We start from the raw sequence: 21,337 nt of genomic DNA, 5'->3' as shown, positions 1-21,337 counted from the left end.
AGTTTCCAGGAAGATCTGATCCATGATCCTGCTGGGCACCGAGGTGAGACTGACCAGCCTGTCTGTGGAGGAAAACCGATTGCCTTTAGGCATAGGAACAAATCTATGGAAGGTTCCAGATATAAGACTCCTCTTTTCGTCGGTATGGCCCTAAGAGCTCTATTGGCATTGCCAGTCCCCAGCCCCTGGAGAGTGTGTGAGCTTCTCCACAGGTTTGCTCTCCAGGCATAGCCAGGGATCTCCTTTAGACTAGTGACAAACCCGTCTTGGTGGAAGGCTGGTGTCCTTCCTTTCCTCAGTGAAAATTCGTAACACAGATGCCCGTCCCTGTACGGATGAGAATTCACTGGGACAGATTCCCAGGAGGGTATTTCTGGCAGAGGATGGGCTTTTAGTGCATATCCAACAGTGGGGCTTTTTTTCCTCTGCTGCTGTAGTTTGGACTGTGGCAATGGGCGAGTTGTGGAATGAATAGGTATAATCCACCACAGGCTTATGAGCAGGGCTACCATATTGAAACCTGGGCTTCCAAATGACTATTAACAGGAAAACTGGCACCAAGAGCAAAATTAATGATGCCTTTTATACAGAGGACGGCACTGAAATCAAAAGGGTTTCCCGACTCCGGAAACCCAAAAGGCATTTAAAGATCTAAACCAAGCAGTCGTGGAAGCTCCCTCCTCAGCCCTGCCAGACCACAACAAGCCTTTTATATTAATATGAACAGAAAGGAATAGCCAGTTGGCCCAGATGCGTCTGCAAGCCATAGCATATTATTCAACAGAACTCGACCTCGTAATTCAAGGCATGATTTCCTGCGCTAGGGCTGTTGCAGCAGCAGCTCTGATGGTTGAGAACACAAGAAAGGTTGTCCTGGGGCAGCTCCTAACGCTGATGGTTCATTCCTGACTTCTTAGCCCTCCTCTACAGACAGAGTTCACGCCGCTGTGGGTGTGCCAGAGTTGGGAAGTACATTGGCTTGTGGCCATAAACCGGGTGGTCATTGGCCCCTTTGTCTGACCTTTCGGTAGCTGCCCCAAGGCACACTCAGACCCCCAAGATGTCCCCTGCCTTCGCTGGCCCTGCGGTGCGGGCAGCCGGGCACCACGCGGCAGAGCCGGCTGCGTCTCCCCAGGCTGTCTTGCCTCGTCTGGCTGCCGGGAGGAGGGGACGGCGGGGGTGACAGCCTGGGGGTGACAGCCTGGGGGTGACAGGAGGGACCCCGCAGACTTAGGGGGGTGACAGGACAGTGGCCGGTGACAGGCCGGGGGACAGCAGGTACACCAGCAGCCAGGGGCAGTGACAGCCCTTTTGTCACGATGCGCTGGGTCCCCTGAGGCATGGCAGGGGGGCAGTGGGCCGTTGCCCAGTGGCCATAGTGACTGGCCAGGCCTGGCAACACTGTGTGCGAGAGAGGGAGCAGGGCTCAGCCAGCACTGCTTTCCCCGGCCCCTCGGCGAGCCCTTCCCTGCGCTGCCGTGAGCCCAACCCAGCACAGAGGCCGCCACACTTTGCACCGCTGTGGACGCCGTGGCCCCTGGACCACCTGGCCACAAACATGTCGTGCGTCCACTACAAGTTTGCCTCCAAGCTGGCGTACGACAGCGTCATCTTCAGCGGCGTGAACATCTGCCTGCGGGACCTCAAGCGCCAGATCATGGCCCACGAGAAGCTGAAGGGGGCCACCAGCGACTTGCAGATCAGCAACGCCCAGACCGGAGCAGGTGCGTGGGGCGCAGCACGGGGCCTCGGGGACCCCCCGTGGTGGGGGCGGCCTGCGGGAGCCATGCGGGGCTCTCCGCAGGTCGCCCCACATGGCCCGAGTCCACCCGGGGTCCGTGTCATGGGCGTGGGGGGCACCGGCAGGGATGCGGGGCGGGGATGAAACGGGGCGGGAAGCCATGATGAGATTCGGCCGCCACCGGGAGCTGTGACTTGTGCTGGGGGCCTCGCAGAGTAGGTAGAGATGCATTTCAGAAGTCCTGGATTTTCCTCGTAGTGTTGAATAAAATTGTGAAGAGCTTTTGAAAAAGGTTTAATTTGCTTTAAGGGCTTTGCTGCAGAAGGGTCTCTGAATTTGTCTTCGGTTGCTAATGAACTTCCATCCTGACAAATGCCAGCAGGCTGAATGGCTGCCTGGCTGATGTCACTTCTGTAGCGGCTGGGTCTGTGTAAAGCAGAGCCTTAAAACCAGAATGTTAGATGGCAATAAACTGTGATGGGCCCAGTTATTATCACCAGGAGAAAAAATGTTTTGAAATGGGCCAAACACGGAGATTCTGTTATGTCAGTTGGGAAACCGAAAGCAAAGTTTTAGGTGAAAAATTGATGCTCATAAATATATTACCCCACAAAGTATTACTGTAATTTACGTAATACCATTTTTACAAAGTGTGTTTCTTTGTTTCCATATGTAATCACAACTCAATGAAGAAGTATCTGCTTCTTGAAAAGTCCTGTTAGTATGTTGAGACGATAACAGCGCGCTGTTACACATAGAATTTTGCATTTATATCTGTAAGAGGATCCTCTGGAGTGCTATGTAATTACAAATTAATATGCATTCTTACAAATTGGCTGATTTTTTTTCTGTGTTTATGTTGTTACAGAATACACAGATGACAATGCCCTGATTGCTAAGAACTCGTCGGTAATTGTTAGAAGAATCCCTGTTGGAGGAGTTAAAGCTGCCGGCAAAACATCTGCTGCGTGAGTGTCCATAAAGCATTGACTTCTTTGTTAGGGGTTTCCACGTGTGAACTTTTTAAGTGGATATTAGTTTACAGAGGCATTCCGATTGTATCTCTCTCGTTAAAGCTGCAGTAAGTGTTTGTCGTCGTGGGGCAGATGTTACTGTACCTGTCCTGAAGTAGGCTGACATTTTTAGGCCTGCTGGGAGATGGGGTTCCAACTCCATCAACGGTAACTTTTAAGAGGATCCTACTGGGTTTGTTCTTGGGGTTGGCTCTTCTGAGACCCAAATTGTAGATCCTGTTTCCTCTCTGTGGAGAGATCCCGTATTATATGCGTTTGCTTTTATTGCTTTCATAGGAACGACGGATAGCCATTGTAGTGTAAACTCATAATTTGTTTCCATCTCAGAGGAGATGCCTTCAGGCACTCCCTCGTAATTCTGGACACGGCAGCCTTGTGCTTATAAACATGGCCTTGCTTTGGGGGTGAACTTATGTATTGAAATATGTGTGCTTAGTGCTGCCTTGCCAATGCATCCTCCGTTTCTGGCTGGATGGCACCCTCCCCGGGTATTGTCATGCTGCCCCAAAATGAGAGGATAGATGCTGTTGGCATCGAAGGTCAAATAGACACCCGTACGTGGGGATAAGGACAGACCAGCACTGCTGTGCTAATTGGTTGACAATTAACCAGGCAGGTGAGCTTTCTGTTCCTTCAGCTGGACACATGGCAGAAACCACTGGTAGAGGGGCTGATGTTTGGGAATGATGAAAGTGTGCTGTAACGGTGGAGAGGCCTTCAAACATGCGTTACGTGCCTTGTAGTATGTTCTTTGGGGTAAATAAATGAAGAAACCATTGTATGGCCAAATAAATTGTGATTAAGTAGAAACGTGACTTTGGAGGGTTTTATTAGTTGCACGGAGCGTACCAAGAGGGAACAGTTTATGTATGCAAATGAATTCCCATACTCACTAGATTATTTAGAACATAATGTCTTGATGTTCAGGTTTTGTAATCTGTTTTCACTGCTTTATGTTTGGTACAAGTGCTTTATTTTAAGTTCTGATCACCTTTATTTCTTCTAGAAGCGGAACTGAGCCGGTGAGTGGAACATCAAAAGCAGTATGTAAAAACACAATCTCACCCTTTTTTCAACACCTTTAATTCTAAACAAGAAATTCTAAGGAAATTCTAAACAAATAGCCTTGTGTTAATTTTGCAAACATTAACTTCATATATTTTCCAGTAAAACACTGTATATATTGCAATTGCAGTGTATTTAATTCAGCATAGTAAAGACTGAGTAATGCCATCGCTTGCGCAGTTCGAATGTGAATATTGGTATTTGTGCCTCGTAACGCATTGTATTTCATATTGAACACGCTGGGCTATTTCCTGTATGACTTTGTGTTGAACAGGTGATATATGATGGTTTTTAGATCACGCCGGTTCAAGGTTTGCACACTGATGTGCTACATCTGTCTGTCTATAGCTAGCCAATATGTATGCTTGTATGGGGGTGTGGGGTTTTTGTTTCTTGCAATAAAAATTGTTTAGAGAGTTTTGTGGTTTTTTCATTTTCACATTGTATCACTTAGCTTCTGTTTTTAAGTACTTTTTTGCCTAATGCTTTTTGAAAATGTTTTCAAAAACGACTGAGAAACCATTATTGCTAAACTTGGTACTGTTTCTTACTTGTGACTCAGGGGCTCAACAAATACCGAACCCAACATATCCCATAGGTTTTGAGGACAGTTCTGATTCCTTTTCATGTCCTTAAATACTTGGGCATTTGTTCCTAAAAACTGTACAATTGAAGTGATACTGTTTGGGCCCCTCTGAGTACCTCAGTGTCTTTAACAGGTTGACGTGAATTTACATATCCTTGCTACAGAAAGTGGTATTCTGAAGTTCTGCATTTATCTTTCCACTTTATCTGATGAAGCAGTTTGTCTCCAAATGAAAATATCTAAACCCCAGTGTACAAATTCTGGCACAAGGTTATAGCCCGGTGCATTTGTGGGTAAAGCTCAATGTGTACCTCAAGGAAACCTCCAAGGGTCCCACCATCCTCAGAGGCAACGCAGAGGGCATCTCCTGTCCCAGCAGGGCTGTCTGCTCTGTAGGAGCTGCCTTGGAACAAATGCCACCAGAAGTACAAGTTCCAGCCCTGCCCGTAGACTGCAGCGACCCCCTTGGTGTCACTGGGACCTGTTGATTGCTTTTCAGAATTGTAGCTGCGTTTCCTCTGGGGTTTTGCCCTTGGGCTTCTGTTCTGGCTGCTCATCTACTAACCCGCAAGAGCTGTTGTGTGGTGAGACGGTAAGGAATGGAGGATGGTGAGGGGTCGGTGGCTCAAAGGCCCAGAAGGTGCCGCCTGGAGCCTGGGCTAGCACTTGTACATGAGGACGGGCTGGGTTTTTCCTTGGCATGTCAGTACATCCAGACTTCTTCGGAAGGACGTGCTGCACTTGCCCCAGCGTCCCAAAGACAGTCTGCAGTGCTCTGGGCAAACCCACTTGTTAAGTGACGGCATGGTTAGGAAGAAGCGCTTAAGACAGGAAGGAAGTCTAATGTGTTGGGATTATTGACTTTGGGGGGTATGTATGTATTGAGCTACCCCTGCTTTAAGGGGGCTTGTCCCCGTCCCCACTGCGCTCCCGTTGCCATGGCCTGTGTTCCAGCTGCAACTGCGGGTGCCTGGCGACGGGCACAACACAGCACTGCTCCCCTGCTCTCCACGCAGCCATTTTCCCCTGCTCCTGACACCTCAAACAACAAACCCAGCCCTTCCCTTCTCCCGACACCTCTCTGCGTGTGCTGACATTAAGGAGTTATCATGAAAGCCCTAAAGGAGGGGACACTTATGCTGCCAGAGGTAGGGCCCCACTCCAGGGAGGTGGGCACCCCCACCGCCCGGGCAGGCTGGAGCAGGCACCGCGGGGATGGAGTGGGGTGGGCACCCTGCTCTGGGGAGCTCGGGGGGCTGGGAGCTCGGCTCACCCTCTCCCCCCACCCCTGCAAGGCCAGGGGCTGGGAGAAGCCTTTCTGGGCTGCTCATGCCCTGCTGGGATCGGGCCTCCCTGCACCGGGGGACACATCCCCCGGGGACCCCAGGGTCCCTGGGCTGGTGCCGGAGGGATGCTCGCCGGGAGCAGGCAGGTGCTGCCCGCAGCCTGAGCTGGTGCCTCCGCTGCCCCTTTCCAGGCTGGAGCCCTGGGAGATGATCCCTGCCCGCGGAGCAGCACTGAGCATTTGAGGATTTGGCACTTGGCTTGAATACTGTGTGAAACTGTGTGTTTCAAAATAGTCCTTGTAGTATAAAACTTACTGTGTGGAGCGTTTAATTTTTCATCTTTATTTCTTCACTAGAATGGTGTGAGGCATTACACTAACCCTGGATCACTGGATCTGATCAGTTGGGTTGGAGTTAGTTTAACTGACCCAGTCAAATTTATGTAAGCCACATTTATAGTATTTGATCTGATTCAGATGGGTTTTTATTTCTTGAAAAGCATTATTTTTCTCGTTGCTTGCTAGCATGTGTATAAACACAAGTCACATGCTCATAAATAAAGTTCCCATTCTTTTAGGCTCGTGTGTTCCCTGCCATGTCTGCGTTATATTTCTAAGTGGCATCTTACCACCAGCCAACAGAGGTGTCTCAAAAAAGCCACCAAAAAACAAAAGGAGGGAGGGCAGAAGCCTTGCATTGCTCTTTACATGTCCTCTCTCTCACTGTAAATCAGCGCAGCCTCAGGTGCTTCTAGTGTTGGAGACACAATTAGCTTTAGTCTGAAATCTACCTCAGGTCTTGGTCAAAAGTGTGGGGATTTTGTTTTGTTTTGTTTGAAATACACAGGTTTCTGTATGTATTTCAAAGCAGAACCTGGATCTTAGTGTGGTAGGAATAAATCACTGGGAAGTTTGCCAATTATTGTTGTACCATAGAGCGGGAAACGTAAAATTAGTTAAGACTTTTTGAAAAAGGATGCACAAAAGCTTATTCTTTGGCTATTTCTTCATCGCCTTGCTCTTACGTTAGCTGTCATTGCCCGCTTGCAAATGTGTGCTGCCTCCTGCTGTTACTGCAGCCAAAGCGAGGAAGGGGATCCTTTTAGTGTGGCTGTGCCAGTGACTGCAAGGATCTCTGTCGTGGTGAACACCTTCATTTCAGTAATTTGAGCAGCTTATTCTTTTTTATTGGCTGATGGTTTGGATTGCTGTTTTTGTTTGGGCTTGGTGGGGTATGGCAAGCGTGGCATTTTTAACCTTCTTGAGCGGAGGGGCAGAGTTCCTGTTCCAGGGCCGATGTGCCGGTGCTTTATTCTGACAGGCAGCTGTACTCTGTTCCTAGAAGTGTAATCACGTGCTTTTATCAATGATGTGAAATTAACCATTAGTTTACAAACTACACTGAAGGCAAGTTTCCCGCAGTGATGAGTCCTTCTCAAATAAATATTTTTTTAAAAACCTTTTCAGATGAAAATTGACAGCCGCCTTACCTCTTCGACTTTTAAGCAGTTGTGAGCATTTGACAAGGGTCCCTCTCTGAGATATTCGGGAGCAAGCAGCTGATCTCAAGCGGGTTTGATTCATTTAGTTTCTTCTCATTAACCACACGGGCACTCCTAAGCCCTCATAGTTTTGGACTTTGTTTTGTCCAAAGACAAATTACACCGGGTTTGAAACGCCTCTTTCAGTGTCGCTCAGAGGATATAGTGCTGCTCTCAGCCTAGAGTAGAGGTTGACTATCGCTGTGTTTTGATTGTGGAACTTGAATATGTGTCTCATTTTTTGTGAACAGATTGATGACTCTCCTGCACCTCTTTCTCTGGCCCAGCTTGTGAAGGTAAAAATATATATATATATATATATATATATATATATAAAATCTTGTCAAATACTTACCCCCTCAAAAAAAAGTGTTTGCTTTATATTTTTAAATCTTATGCTGTGGTCTATAGCTGGATAGCTGTTGTAATGTGAACAAAACTTAAATTTAATTTTTAATAATTTAAAGTATTTATTTTAACTTTAAAATGCATGTGTGTTTCGATACTATCCTGTAAAGAGCAGTTCCCAGTTTGGGCAGAGAGAAGGGGAGTACCTTATCAGCCTCAACATAACGTTGCAGGATTACTCATCTTCAAGACACAAAAAAGAAGCCCTTCAGACGCTGTTTACCATTTTTCACATGTCTCATTAATTTTGCGTTGGAAACGAAAACATTTTTTACAGAAGAATGGAACTGGCTGCAAGTTATGGACATTTCAGGGGGCTTTGCCCCAGCCAAAATACTGTAACACGGACACTTGCACGGCTATTTCTCAATTGCCAGTCATTACAGTTACAGATCCATTCTTTGAGAGTTGCACAACTTCATAAATTCACAACACAAAATTTGTCTTGTGAACAACACAGACTAATTTGTTTGCACACCGACTGTGTAAATTCTGAAAACGTACCTCATCGTTTATCGGAATATACCAATGTGTATGTGTGGCATATTAGCAGCTGTGACCTCCTGAAACCGTTGTAATACTGTGTTTTGCTCTGGAACTGTTTGCATTTTTTGCTCAACAATGCGTAACTTTGTCTGGGAAAGCTCTAGCGATTGCACCTTGTGAAATCTGTAACCTCACGTGAAGTTTTACTTTAAACTGTGAAAAACTGTCCAAGTGGGGTACATGTTTAAGCTTTTGAGACAATTTAAGTATTTCAGAAAAATACGGCAGCTCAAACCTGTTACTTTCTCTAACCTCTTTAGTGCAGACTGGCTTAGCATGGAGGCAATGTGTTATCAGTCTTCTGGTTTGTTACTACGATGTATTAAATGCTGTATTTCAATTTTGGTCTATTCCTAGTAATGTTTTGTGGGTTTTGGACGTGCTTTGTAAACCGTTTGGGTTCCAACACGTGAGTCAAGCATCTGTAAAGTTTTCTGTAAACGTTAACGGAAATGACTTCAGAGATGTCCATCTGCATTATGTTACTGTTGAGAAAAAACTACATCTAAGAAACAACCAATTAATAAAATGTAGAAACTAGTTTGTTGCTTTTGTCAATGAATGCATATAAAACCAAACCCATGAGTGGCTGATCTGAAGGATGGGTACCTGAAGGTCCAAATCATTGACAGTTACTCCCTTAGACCCTGCTTGTAACTGCACTTGTGTCTAATAAAAACGTTTTAAGAAATGCTGCTTAAATAAATCCAGCGGGCTTCAATAATTTGAGGATCTAGTGCTGCACAAGGCTTATATTACAATTTGTACGTTAAAAGGACACAGTCAACTGGAAAAGACCTGCAGGTTTTGCTTACTGTAGTTAAATCACTTAATATGAAGAAGTTAGTAGGGGGAGAACACGCGGTTTGGACTGCCAAGAGCACATGATGGTCAAACTTCTACTGCAAAGAGTCTTTTGTCTTGCTGAGGGATTATAAAAAGCTTGATTCCTTTTAACGCTTCTGTGTCTGGAGCTGAATTTCAGCGAGCAGAAACAGCTTCCCCGACTCTTGAGTTGAGTGTCCTTTTAACGCTGCAAAGTGTAAATAGCGATTATTGCATACATCTTTCTTCATTAAACGTACAGTGGATATCTCCTCCTTCCAATAGTCTGGAGCTTAAAAATCAGTTGAAGAGTACTGCATAGCATAATTTTTTCTACACATGGCTTCAGTCCGCTTGGAAGAAAACTGGAGGGGTTACACAAGTCTTTATGTGAGGTGCAAACAGAACCCAAGGTTTTGAGTGCCCAAGAATGCTCTTTTCCAGGAGGTTAACGGGCACATCAACGTCATGTGGTGGCGTAAGGACTCCCCAGAACATCTTCAGGACAACAGTATTTTCTATAAGCAGCTGTTCTCATGCAGCCCCAGCTAGCGTTGTGCTGCTCTTTACAGGATGGGGTGAGTGGTGTCGTCTCTGGCTGTGTGGGCGCAAATGTGTTTCTAACGCGTGTGTCAAATGCTTACCTGTTAAACAGACCGACAATCTGGCTGAAGCCAATGCTTCCGAAGAAGACAAAATAAAAGCTATGATGATACAGTCTTGCCGTGAATACGATCCAATCAAGTAAGTGTCGATAATGTCAAATCTGTTCTTTGAAGATTCTGGAAAAATTGTGGAGATATTTGTTTGAACAAGAGAGACACATGCATACCTTTTTCTTCTTTTCTCAAAAACTTTTAGTTACGTGACCAAACCCTGGGATACACCTCCACCATCCTATATATGCTTTCGTTGCGGAAAACCTGGCCACTACATAAAGAACCGCCCAACGAATGGGGTAAGACTGCGGGGGACTTCTGCTGTGACTTCGCTTTTCATTTTTCACGTGGCAGTTACGTAACAAATACATGAACACTCAGATTAGGAATTCTTTCTCTTGGGGTGAAATACAGGGGTTATAGGGCAATGTTGCAAAACCCTTCAAAATTCAAGGGAACCCTGGAATTTAAAACTTAAAATGTTCTTTTTTCTTGGTCGTAGATATTCAGTACGTCCATAGATCTTTCTCTGTGAGCTGTCATGCGTATTTTTATATATTTCAATACTATTGAAAATCTTCCTGGTTTTAACGTTTTTTAATGTCAGTTCTCAGCTTTTAGAATTCCACATAAAAGGAAGGTGTTTCTCTTGACCCCACCAACTGAATATTTGCGTGTTTTAATTACACGAGTCTCTGGTTGAGTATTCATGCCGTGTAATGTTAGTCACTGAATGCATATGCAACCTTCGTACGTATCGACGGTGAACTTAAGTTTCTCCAGTGACTGGTTCAGAGCCCTGAATTGGGCTCTCCCTCTGAATTGCGCTGTGGAGGAGGAGCGGGTTTGTGCCTCTTCTCCGGGTGGATGGTGAGCTAAGCAATACGTAATCCTTGCGGAAGCTGAAGTTAAGCAAAAGAATGTCCACGGAGTTCAAAATGCTGCTCAAGTCTTTGAAACATCCTGGCTATATTCCCGTAGCAAAATAAGTATTTTAGTTGAGTAACCCTTAGGCTAGGTAAAAGGAGAGGACTAAGGGCTTTTGCTGCTTAAATTAATCATCAAAGTGTCATTTTAAGTGTGGGTCTTAAGATGAGCTATGTCTGCATTTCTTTTCTGAACAGGACAAAAATTTTAAGCCTGTTCCCAGAATTAAGAAGAGCACGGGAATTCCAAGCTCTTTCATGACGGAGGTGAAAGATCCCAATACCAAGGGTGCTATGCTCACAAACAGCGGAACATATGCAATACCAATTAATAATGCGTAAGTATGGAACTAATTGGACTGACCAAAAGGTGAAGGAGAGAAACCATGCGTAAATGTCTGAGTGGCAATGCAGCCAAGTTGGCCGGCATCTGTAACCACGAGGGAGGAAGCACTGTCATTGTATGTTAAGCTCAAAATCTGTGATAATTTCTCGTATTAAAATAGGGCGGTCCTGCTGTTCACGCCCCTGGAACTCCAGAGCTTGGAAAAGCTTTCCTGTACCCATCGTTAACTTTTTTCTTTTTCCTTCCCCACCCCGCCCTCCAGGGAAGCTTATGCTAGAGGAAAGAAGGAGAAGCCTCCCTTCTTACCAGCGGAGCCGTCCTCCTCCTCCTCCTCCTCCTCCTCAGAAGACCCTATTCCTGATGAGTTGTTATGTCTCATTTGTAAAGAGATAATGACTGATGCAACCGTTATTCCCTGCTGTGGAAACAGTTATTGTGACGAATGTAAGTGTTACTGCCCTGTTTGTTCACTCCAAACACCACATCTGATTTTCTGAAAGCAGAAACAGGAGATGACAAAATTTCTTTGTTACCAGTTCTATTCCATACTTAAGCATCTGCTGAATAGGAAAGGACTCTTCTCGTATAAAGGAAAAAAAAAAAGACAGAAAGCTTTTTTCCTTTTTTACGTATCTAGTTAAATCCTCTTCACATGCAGAAGGACAAGCATGAGGAGAGTGCATAGCTGCGCAGGTGATTACAGTATTAGATATTGAATACATTTAGGTTTTTTCACAGCCCCTTCTCTCACACAAAATCGTATGGCCAACTCTGGTTGGCTCAGTACAGCCAACCGTACTGTGGTCTGCCACAAACCGATAGTTAGGCATTTAATCCACATTCTTCTCCACGGGAGAGCTGGTTAAAACCTTCAGAACTCGAGGCTACTGATGTTCTTTTGAGCTGTGTTTTATTCATTAACCTGCAGGGTGGTGACTTCTCACTGTACTAGAGAGTGGAAAAAAGAATAGTCGAAACATCCAGACGCAGCCGTCTTCAAACGCTACATTAGTAAAATACCAAAACTGCACAGTTATTTGCTGCATCCTAGAAGTGTGTTACACTATTGAACATTCATAGCTTCGTGCTCTCAGTTCGAGACCATATTCCCCCATTAATCATATATGTCTTTTTATGATTGATTGGAGCCCCCAGAATTTCCTTACATTGGCTAAACCTACTTTGATGATTCTAATTACGCACAGGCATTAGAACAGCATTGCTGGAATCTGAGGAACACACATGCCCAACGTGTCATCAGACAGACGTTTCCCCTGATGCTTTAATTGCCAACGAGTTCCTACGCAAGGTAACAGGATGACTTTTATGTAAACTGTAAGAAAAGTCTATTTGCAAAAAGCCAAAAGGGAAGAAAATATTAATTTACATCTCCTCAAAAACCGCTAAATTAAACAGGCTATATTTACTTTTCAAATTCATTATCTGTTGTTAGAGAAGCTGACAACTCTTTGGAGACAATGGGGCAAATTCAGGTCGCGCTTTTGTTTAACATGATTGCCTTACTTTCAAATTCGGTGTTAACACTGAAGTATTTTAAATACAGGTACTCTGAGTTACCAGTTGTTACTACCAGTGTTTAAGGCGATGTGTTCGTGTATTTGTATGTTGATTCATTTTAGGATTGATAGCATTTACGGGATTACACAAGTAATTTTACCCTGTGGAGGCTTTTGTTCATGTATCTACTGAAGTTTCATGTTACCTTGTGGTAAATGTTCTTCTGCCTCTAGGCTGTGAACAACTTCAGCAATGGAACTGGCTACACAAAAGGGCTCCACCAGACCATTCAGCAGCAGCAGCAGCAGCCGCCACCACCTCCACCACCACTCATGACTGTTGCACCTCCTGGACCTTTTCAGTAAGTAAATCTGTAGATCAACATGAATATAAAAGACACCAAGATGCCAAAGTCACATTATTCTTCTTCTTGAGCTTCTCCACCAGCGATTTATGTCTCATTAGAGGCAGTTCCAGATAACTGCGGAAGTTCTGTTTTGTGAAAGTCCTCGCTTTGAATGAGGACACTTTGATAAGTCGGAAGTGTGCCTCCTGCAAGAACGTTCTCACAAGTATTGCTTGTTTGCTTCCCTTATCAGTCATTCCGTACAGGCTTACCCGGAGAGAGGAGCGCTTTTTCCCCAGGAGCCCTTTCATTTGAAGTGGCTAGCAATTCCTAAAGAAACCATTTTGTTATGGCAAACCTTCTTGAGTGCGTTAATTTCTCTTTAGTACTGAGGAAATAATATTTTCATGGAAAGTGTAAAAGCACAATTGTGGGTAAAATAGGCCAAGTGTTTTCACATTACTTCTTTCTGCAGTATTTCTACCATCAATCTTATGATAAGTCAGAGCCATCCTCAGTAACACACAGCGCAGTCAGCGACACATACAGATTGGATAATAAACACTGAACCACTGTAAATGTGAAGTATTTACAAACATGATCGTCTAAGTGTGCAACCCATGAAGTCATAGGAAAATATGTGAAAAACCTGTTCTATTGTTTAGGGCTTACATCCTTTGACTTTGTGCCTTGGATGCAAACAGCCACTCTGTCCAGAAGAGTGTCAGGCTCAGCCGTACCGCTGAATACAAAGGACTGCAATCCAAAAGAACCTCTAAGGCAGCCCCTGAAGTAGCACAGAAACATTTCCTAATAGAATTGCAGTGCTTCCGTCTTCCACAACTGAGGCTCTCTCTGGGGGTTAAACGTACTCTAATCCTTTCATGTGCAGCTACCTTAATAAAATATGTTTCCAGTGAGCTTTCTCTTTAACTGCCAGCAGTCCACATGGACTTCTCGACAGCGCTTCATTTGGAATTGGCCAAGTTGACTTCTGTAAATCTCATGAAGATTATTTTGTAAATTTTTTTGTCCATTTACAGTAGTCAGCCTTTTCTCATCTTGGACTTTCCGTTTCAAGTAGCACTTCAAAAGACTGCTTGAACAATAAAAATTTGGGGTTTTTTTGTAGCAATGCCGCTAGCGTTATACCTCCTGCTGCTCTGGTGACTGCTGCTGAACCTTCTGCATCTCCCTCACTGTCAGTCAGCAGTTTGTCGAAAGAGAAGGTAAGTTGTATTTCAACATATGCAGTGATTCTTGCATTTAGTGGAGCTTATTTTCCAACCGTTTGCATTTACTCACAAGGCCTGTCAGGTTCCTGTACGAAGACAACCAGCATTACCGAGTCGTCTGGGCCCCCAAGGACAATCAGTGCCCACGACTGGTACGTGACTATAACTTCAGAATTTCTTTAAAAAATTACCTTCAGATACACTGAATGGGATTTTTCTCTTTTTCCTCTCCCGACTCCAAAAGGTCATCCAACGAGAGCCAGGACACCTCGCTCAGCAGGTGGCAGACCAGGCTGGGAACTGTAAGTATTCCACAGCAATTCAATATATTACTGCTTGTAACGAGGCCATAACACCTAACTTATACAACAGCTGATTTACAATGAAGAAAGTATGCACAGATAGCTGTGGAGAATACAAGTGGTAATTAATTTTTAAATGACTTAATTTGAATTGGCTTTGACAGAGGGAGTCAGTGCTTGCGGTGAGATTATTTAACATAAAAACCCGGTACATGATTGAAAAGAGGACTCTGAAAAATGAACAGTTTTTTAGGATGCTATAGTTCCATATAAAAATGAAATAGAATCAAAGGATCGGATGGAAAGCCACCCTTTTGATTGCTGGCTGAACGGAGCTGAAAAAATTGATTTCCCAATAGAAACCAGACTCCAACATTCTGGTTTTTTTTTTTGACAACTTAGTTGATACTGATTGAGCACATGATTGGAAAAGTCAGTGCTGTTATTTTCTGACAATTTTGAATTTCTTCAATGTAGTCATGTCCAATAGCCAAGCTGCTTTCTCTCAGATGGAGAGAGAGGAGCCCGTCTTATCTATTATCACAGTGTCAAGCTAGTCCTTCCTTTTGGTATAAATTTGTTCTAGGTAGATTGTAAGGGTGCATCGTGTTTATAAAATCTTAGGATAAATAAATAACAGAAACCAGGATCCATCCCACAGACTGTCTGAAATCTTAATTCAGTAAGCAAGAAAATAATAATTCAGGGACAAGAACAGGCCAAATACGTCATCAACAACATGGGAAGTATTACGTGTATCAAGGAGTGGCAGAGGAGCGGTGGACACTCAGCACATGGGAGATGGGAGTCTCTTTTAAGCACGGGCAGCCTCCACGCACAGTCGCAAAGCTGAGTATCAGGAGAGAAGACTGAGGGACCTGCCGGGAGTGAGGATGTGGAGGGCAAGTATGAAGATCAAGAAATGAGTGTAGTCTCAAATGAACAGAAAGCAGGGAGAAAAATGCTTAAGTTGAGAACAAGAAGTGCTCGCCACCATGCTCCCGCTTCGTTCTCTTTGCTCTTTAAAATCAGGGCAGAGTATTACAAATGGTGACACGCATCTTGGGGTTTCTTTAGAAGTTCAAATCGAGGACACCCACACTGTGAATGCACCCAAAGGAGGATTCAAGCCCCAACACTACCAGCATCAACACCAGTCTTTGTGCCTGTGCCTCCACCTCCCTTGTATCCTCCACCACTGGAAACTGGTGGCTTTGGCTAGTATTTTGTTGACACTGTTAAACTTTTCTTAGGAATTGAAAGATACGACTTGCGTGTAAGGAAATCTTGAATGGGTGAAGGACTTTGAGGGGAGGAATGATGCTAATGAACACACGTGGAATAATGTGAAATGGTTCTTTAAAAAATAATAAAAGCAAACCTAGTGAAGAAAAAGATCAGGGTAGCTGACATCTTCTATCCCCAAAAATCACGTGGGCAGGAGTCTGAACAGCTCTATTAGTAACGCTGCCGGTATCTTTCCTAGAGTAATGGCAATGGGTCATAGACCTAGAGGCTGAGTTCAGAAGCCGTCACTATCCTTGGTTAGAGCTATTATGTGCAAAATTTTGCTAGGACATCTGGCTATAAGTGCCCTGTATGTAGGATTGCCGTACAATCCGTATTTTGCATCTTGTACAAATTGCCAAATAAGTAGTGAAGTTAAATCGAATAAGCAAGCATTTTAAAATTGAGCTTTACTGTCTTCTTGATAGTGCACTGTAGCCATTAAGACTTGCTCTTTTTGCATCTTACTGCACCAAAAAGGATTAGCACTGCGTGTCGTGGCTGAGTAGTGAAACACGTGTGCGTTCACGTACCAGCAGAAGCCAGTATACGCCACCTTCAATCAATCCATAGCTGTGGTAGTTCATGTGACAGAAATGGTGGATATAAACTTACCCTTCCTCTATGCTTTTGCGCTATCAAAGCAGCAGGTGTTCTCTCTTGTAAGCAGAAATTTTTACATGTTATCACGGTCTTCAATTTGCAGTAGCGTTATGTCAGCAGCTGAACGCAGCTTTGACATAAGCATATGGAGAGGGGGAAAAAACAACCCAAACAAGTATATTTTGGGAGGAAAAAAAAAACGGGAGAGTGACTGTTTTGAATTAACTTAATTTATGGGTTTTGTGTTGTTTTTTTTTCTAAGGTCTAAGTCTCCCTCTAGTGCTTCATTTTCCTCCAGGAGTTCGTATACCCACTCCAAGTCAAGATCAGGTTCTTCCCGCCCTTGCTCCAACTCTCGATCATTTAGTCGTTCCCGTTCTCGTTCCTTCTCGCGATCACCACCCTATCCAAGAAGAGGCAAAGAGAAGAGTCGTAACTATCGCTCTAGGTCAAGGTCACACGGTGATCACCATTCAAAGTCACGGTCACCCCCATACAGAAGACACCATCCACCGTCAAGGTCTCCAGCGTTTAGAGGCCGGTCTCCCACTAAATGGACTATACCTCAAGGGGATGGAGAAAAGCAGTACTTTAACAGATACAGAGAAGTTCCCCCGTATAATATGAAAGCTTACCATGGCAGATCTGTTGACCTCAGAGATCCATTTGAAAAGGAGAGACCCAGAGAATGGGAAAGGAACTATAGAGAATGGTACGAAAAGTTTTACAAGGGCTTTGCTGTTGGCGCTCAACCTCGACCACCAGTAAATAGAGAGAACACTTCTCCAGATAGGTTTGGTCCACCTGGGACTGGACGAGAGAATTTGCCATACGCTCGGGGACGCAGGGAAGACTATCCTGGTGGGCAAAGCCACAGAAGTCGTAATAGAGATGGAAATGACCCTGAAAAACCTTCTGGAAGAGAGCGCCACGGCATGAAAGATCCACCAAAACCAAATGAGAAGGACATGGAATATCCACTGGAAGATGGCAAAGGAAATGAATGTAAAAAACACCGGAAGAGAAGAAAAGGGGATGAGAATAAAGGATTTCCCAATGCTGAGTTTTTAGAAGGTGCAAGAAAACACAGAGAGCCAGTAACAGCAGAAGACATTAAAACAGACTCTCTGTTCACGCTCCCAAGCAGAGATGATGCCACCCCTGTCCGAGATGAGCCTATGGAAGCAGATTCTATTGCTTTCCAATTGGTGTCTGAAAAGGAGAAAGAAGAGAAGGACAAGGCGAAGATGAAAGTAGAAGTGGCGGTGCCTCCCAAGAAAGACAAAAAAGCTAAAGGTTCCCAAGGGAAGGTGGACACCGATCGTGAAGAATCTCTCAGTATTTCACAGGAACCTCCTGTGAAAAAAGTGAAGGAGGAGTTGCCAAAGACAACGAGAAGGCTCTTGTTACCCCATGGAAAGTTCACCCAAAAGTGACAAAAGATCACCCAGAAACCAGGCCAGCCAAGGAGGAAAAGGCCAAGAAAGACCATCCAAAAGAAACCAAGTCGGACAAGCCCTCCAGCAAAGAGCATAAGTCAAAAAACCTGCTGAAAAAAGCAAACCTTCTGATGCAAAACCAGAAAAAAGAAAAAGAAAAGTAGATAAAATTTTTGATAAGGAACATTACTGTGTTTTGTCATTAAGACCACGGAGCTGTATAATAATGACGTAACAGCCCCTGCTGAAGACGTCTGTTGAAGTACTGTGTCTGCAAAAGATGAGGACGCTGCAGAAAAAAGTCCTAAAGAACCAAAAGACAAGGCTGTTGCTAAGGCAAAAGAGGATACAGCGGCAACCTCCTGCAGTTGACCAGCCTGATGCAAGCCAAAGCCAAAGTCAAAGCGGTCCTAGCGTTAGCCGCAGCCACAGTCAAAGCCCTTCTGAGAGTTGGACTCGAAGCCACAGCGGCAGTGCCAGCTCAGGAGAGAGTCAAGACAGCAAGAAAAAGAAAAGGAAAAAAGAGAATAAAAAGCACAAGAAGCATAAGAAACACAAGCAGCGTAAGAAACACATTGGAAACGAAACAGAATTCGCAGAGAGCCAAAAACACAAACACAAGAAGAAAAAAATCGAAGAAGAGCGAAGAGAAGGATGACCAAAAAGTGAAATCTGTCACTACATGGAATGACAGCTAATGAAAAAATGACTGAATTCTTAAGTCTGTATCAAATTTTGTTAAAATGTAAACGAATTCAGGCATGGCAAATAATGGCATGGAGGAGACTGTGCTGCCCTTAAAATATTGCAGCTGGATTTTTACTTCAGAGCTTTATAGAAGTGAACATTTTGTACAGAACTGTGAGTTGTGACATGCAACGTGAAAGGTTTTGCTGGGGCATCTTAGTTTTAACGACCGTTCATTAGTTTGGGTGGAGTTTCAGGTACTGTGAACATTTTCATGGTTGAGTATGTTTTTTAATTGCCTGTCAGAAGCAGCTGTTATAACTGATTATAAAATACCAGCAGAATGAATTATAGAATACACAGAACCCTGTTACATCACTTTTTGATTACAATAAAATGTTTTCAGTAAACTGTCCAACGTGATGAGATTTCCAGTGACAGCGGGACATTAGCCGAGAAAAGACTAGTGACAGAAAAACGGCAGCAGTAAAAGCTTGCTGGTAGCTAACATGTGTGAAAAATAACATAGCAACGCGTTTAGTTTTGAAAAGACTGGTAGGACTTTAAATCTTTTGAACTGATACAACGTGGGGAGGTATTGCCAAGAGCTGCACGTTGTTCACGTGCCAAGTGGACTTGATTTTATATTGTAAAAGGTAGCATATGGCCCCAAACACACAGCCAGTATTAACAGCTGGGACTATTTTAAAATAACGTTATGTATGAAGCTGTCACATTTCAACATTGTTCCAGTTTGTTTAGAAAGCTGTTGTCATTTGCCAGCAAACATTTACACACATGCTTTAAGATGTCCTGTAATCTGTATTTCCTCTCATAACTCTGCTGATCCCCAAGATGCTTGTGCTTTTTAAACAGAACCTTTAGTAACAGTATTTTCACATGGTGGTGCCACGACACAGAACTAACCCATTAATAGTGGGGTTCAGCAGATGAGTTTGGCATAAGAAGAAAGGCCACTAGAAAGTCAGGCTTCTGCTTTAAACTGCTTTGAACAGCGACAATCTAGAAGGCATAAATTTAATTAAATGTAATTGCATGGAAGTAAAATTTTGGACGTTTCTTTATGGCATAGCTCCATAAAACCAGGCAGAATCCCATATTTTTATACGACCTTGTGCCGAAAAAGCTGTAGTCAAAGCCCGCCAAGCTCAGGTAAACTCTCCTCTCTTTTCAGAGCGCTATAACAGCATTACTGTGATTTTTCAGACTCCTGCAAATTTAGTTTACTCTGCATATGGAGTTTCTATGATTACTTTTTTCCAGGTTTTTTGAGCTGAAGAACACCTGGCATGCAGTTATGCTCAGGCCTGAGTAGGTAATTTCTACTACATGCATGTTTAGAAGTCTCCTGACCGAATTTCTGAAGATTTTAGGCAGTGCCAACAGTAGTGTGAAGGGAGGTATCCAAACAGGGCGCTCTGGGTGAGGGTAAATGCTGGAACACATGCGGCGAAATACAGTTCAGGTGGTGAAACCGCAGTGAAGGAAAGCATGCTTACAGAGCAAAATCAGTTTGGACTGTTGTTCAGACTTAAGAAACAGATGTTGACTCAGTGACTAAATTTAGTATGTTCCTTCTGGAACAATACTGCTTGGTCATCTTCTAGAGGTTAAGTGTGGTCCGTTCCACGGAAATGATCACAGATCCCACGGTCTGTCTTCAGAGAACCCTTGGACCAAGATACCTCATCTCCCCTCTTCAGGTGGGGCAGAATGCGCCTGAACAGTTTGAACACACTGACACGCGGCAACTCTTAAGCTGGAAAAGCTCAGGCAGGGACGTAGGTGGTTTGAAAATCTAAGTGGAAATGACCAAACACAAAGCTACCCTAAAGTGGGTGACAGACTCATAGGTTATCATCCACAGCTCTGAAAAAAAGAACTGTGTGAAGAAGACAAAGGCGTAAGGCACAGGATAATGTGGTGCACGGGTAGAGATAAAATCAGGAAAACTAGGACACAAAATGAATTTTAGTTAGAGCCCCTAGTAATTGTTTTGCATTTTAAAAGTGAAGGCCAGGAAAGAAAAGCTTATATCCATTGCTTAATGAGAGAGAAGAAATAACGGTTGAAACAGTAGTAGCAAATACATTTTTCCTTAGTCTTCACCAGAAAAGGTTGACTGTAATCAGCTTCAGGGAAATTTAGGTCAGTAAAATACCAGGATCATGGGCTAGAGAAAAGAGTATGTTAAACAATGTTTCGGAGAAAACAACTGCTTGACTAGTAAGGGTACGAGCCAAAGGCCTTTTTTAAACTGAGGGATGGCGTTACAGCTCTGACGACTGAAGAGCAAACCTTGTACCTACCTTCAAAGGGGAAAAGAATTGGAGTGTGCTTACATACTTGTTGTAATATCACTCCAAATTTGGCCAATTATTTTATAGTGTATAAACACACAGGAGATAATAGGAGGAGGAACAGTCATGCTCAAACTGAAGAACAAGAGTCAGACCCAGCCCTGTCTCTGCAAACTCTGGCTGTGAGAGCACAGTGTGGGAACCTGAGCGCTGCCGCAGATGAGAACAACGTGTGTTTACATATTTGTTGGAGTCCTCTGCACAAGAAGGACACGGACCTGTTGGAACGGGTCCAGAGGAGGGCCATGAAGATGCTCAGAGGGCTGGAGCACCTCTGCTGTGAGGGCAGGATGAGAGCGCCAGGGTTGTTCTGCCTGGAGACAAGAAGGTGCCGGGGAGACCTTAGAGCCACCTTCCAGTCCCTAAAGGGGGCCTACAGGAAAGGTGGGGAGGGACCCTTGGTCAGGGAGTGGAACCATAGGACGACAAGAGCCATCAGTGAACAAGGCACACTGTTTCTCATTACCTGAGAGTTTGTCATATGGTAGGGCTTCCTCAGCACGAAACACCACTTCCTCTGGGGGCATTCCGGAGTCTTTGCCTTCAGGCCAGTTTGTGATCACTTCTACAATTCCTG

General features: G+C 44.2%; 1 protein-coding gene across 1 annotated transcript; it reads left to right on the top strand.

Moving 5' to 3' along the window:
• The first annotated feature begins 1,558 nt into the window (after positions 1–1,558).
• LOC134509440 (E3 ubiquitin-protein ligase RBBP6-like) lies at positions 1,559–17,927 on the top strand. The gene is given in 14 exon segments (XM_063321977.1): positions 1,559–1,724; positions 2,610–2,709; positions 3,782–3,818; positions 7,504–7,548; positions 9,687–9,775; positions 9,893–9,989; positions 10,815–10,954; positions 11,225–11,406; positions 12,168–12,271; positions 12,714–12,809; positions 13,302–13,327; positions 16,516–17,642; positions 17,645–17,788; positions 17,791–17,927. Coding segments are annotated over 14 exon segments (2,490 nt in total).
• The last annotated feature ends 3,410 nt before the right edge of the window (positions 17,928–21,337 follow it).

This window comes from Chroicocephalus ridibundus, unplaced genomic scaffold (assembly GCF_963924245.1).
Source record: "Chroicocephalus ridibundus unplaced genomic scaffold, bChrRid1.1 SCAFFOLD_85, whole genome shotgun sequence".
NCBI lineage: Eukaryota > Metazoa > Chordata > Aves > Charadriiformes > Laridae > Chroicocephalus > Chroicocephalus ridibundus.
Note: the sequence above shows the minus strand (reverse complement) of the source record. Positions and strands in the feature narration are given on the sequence as shown.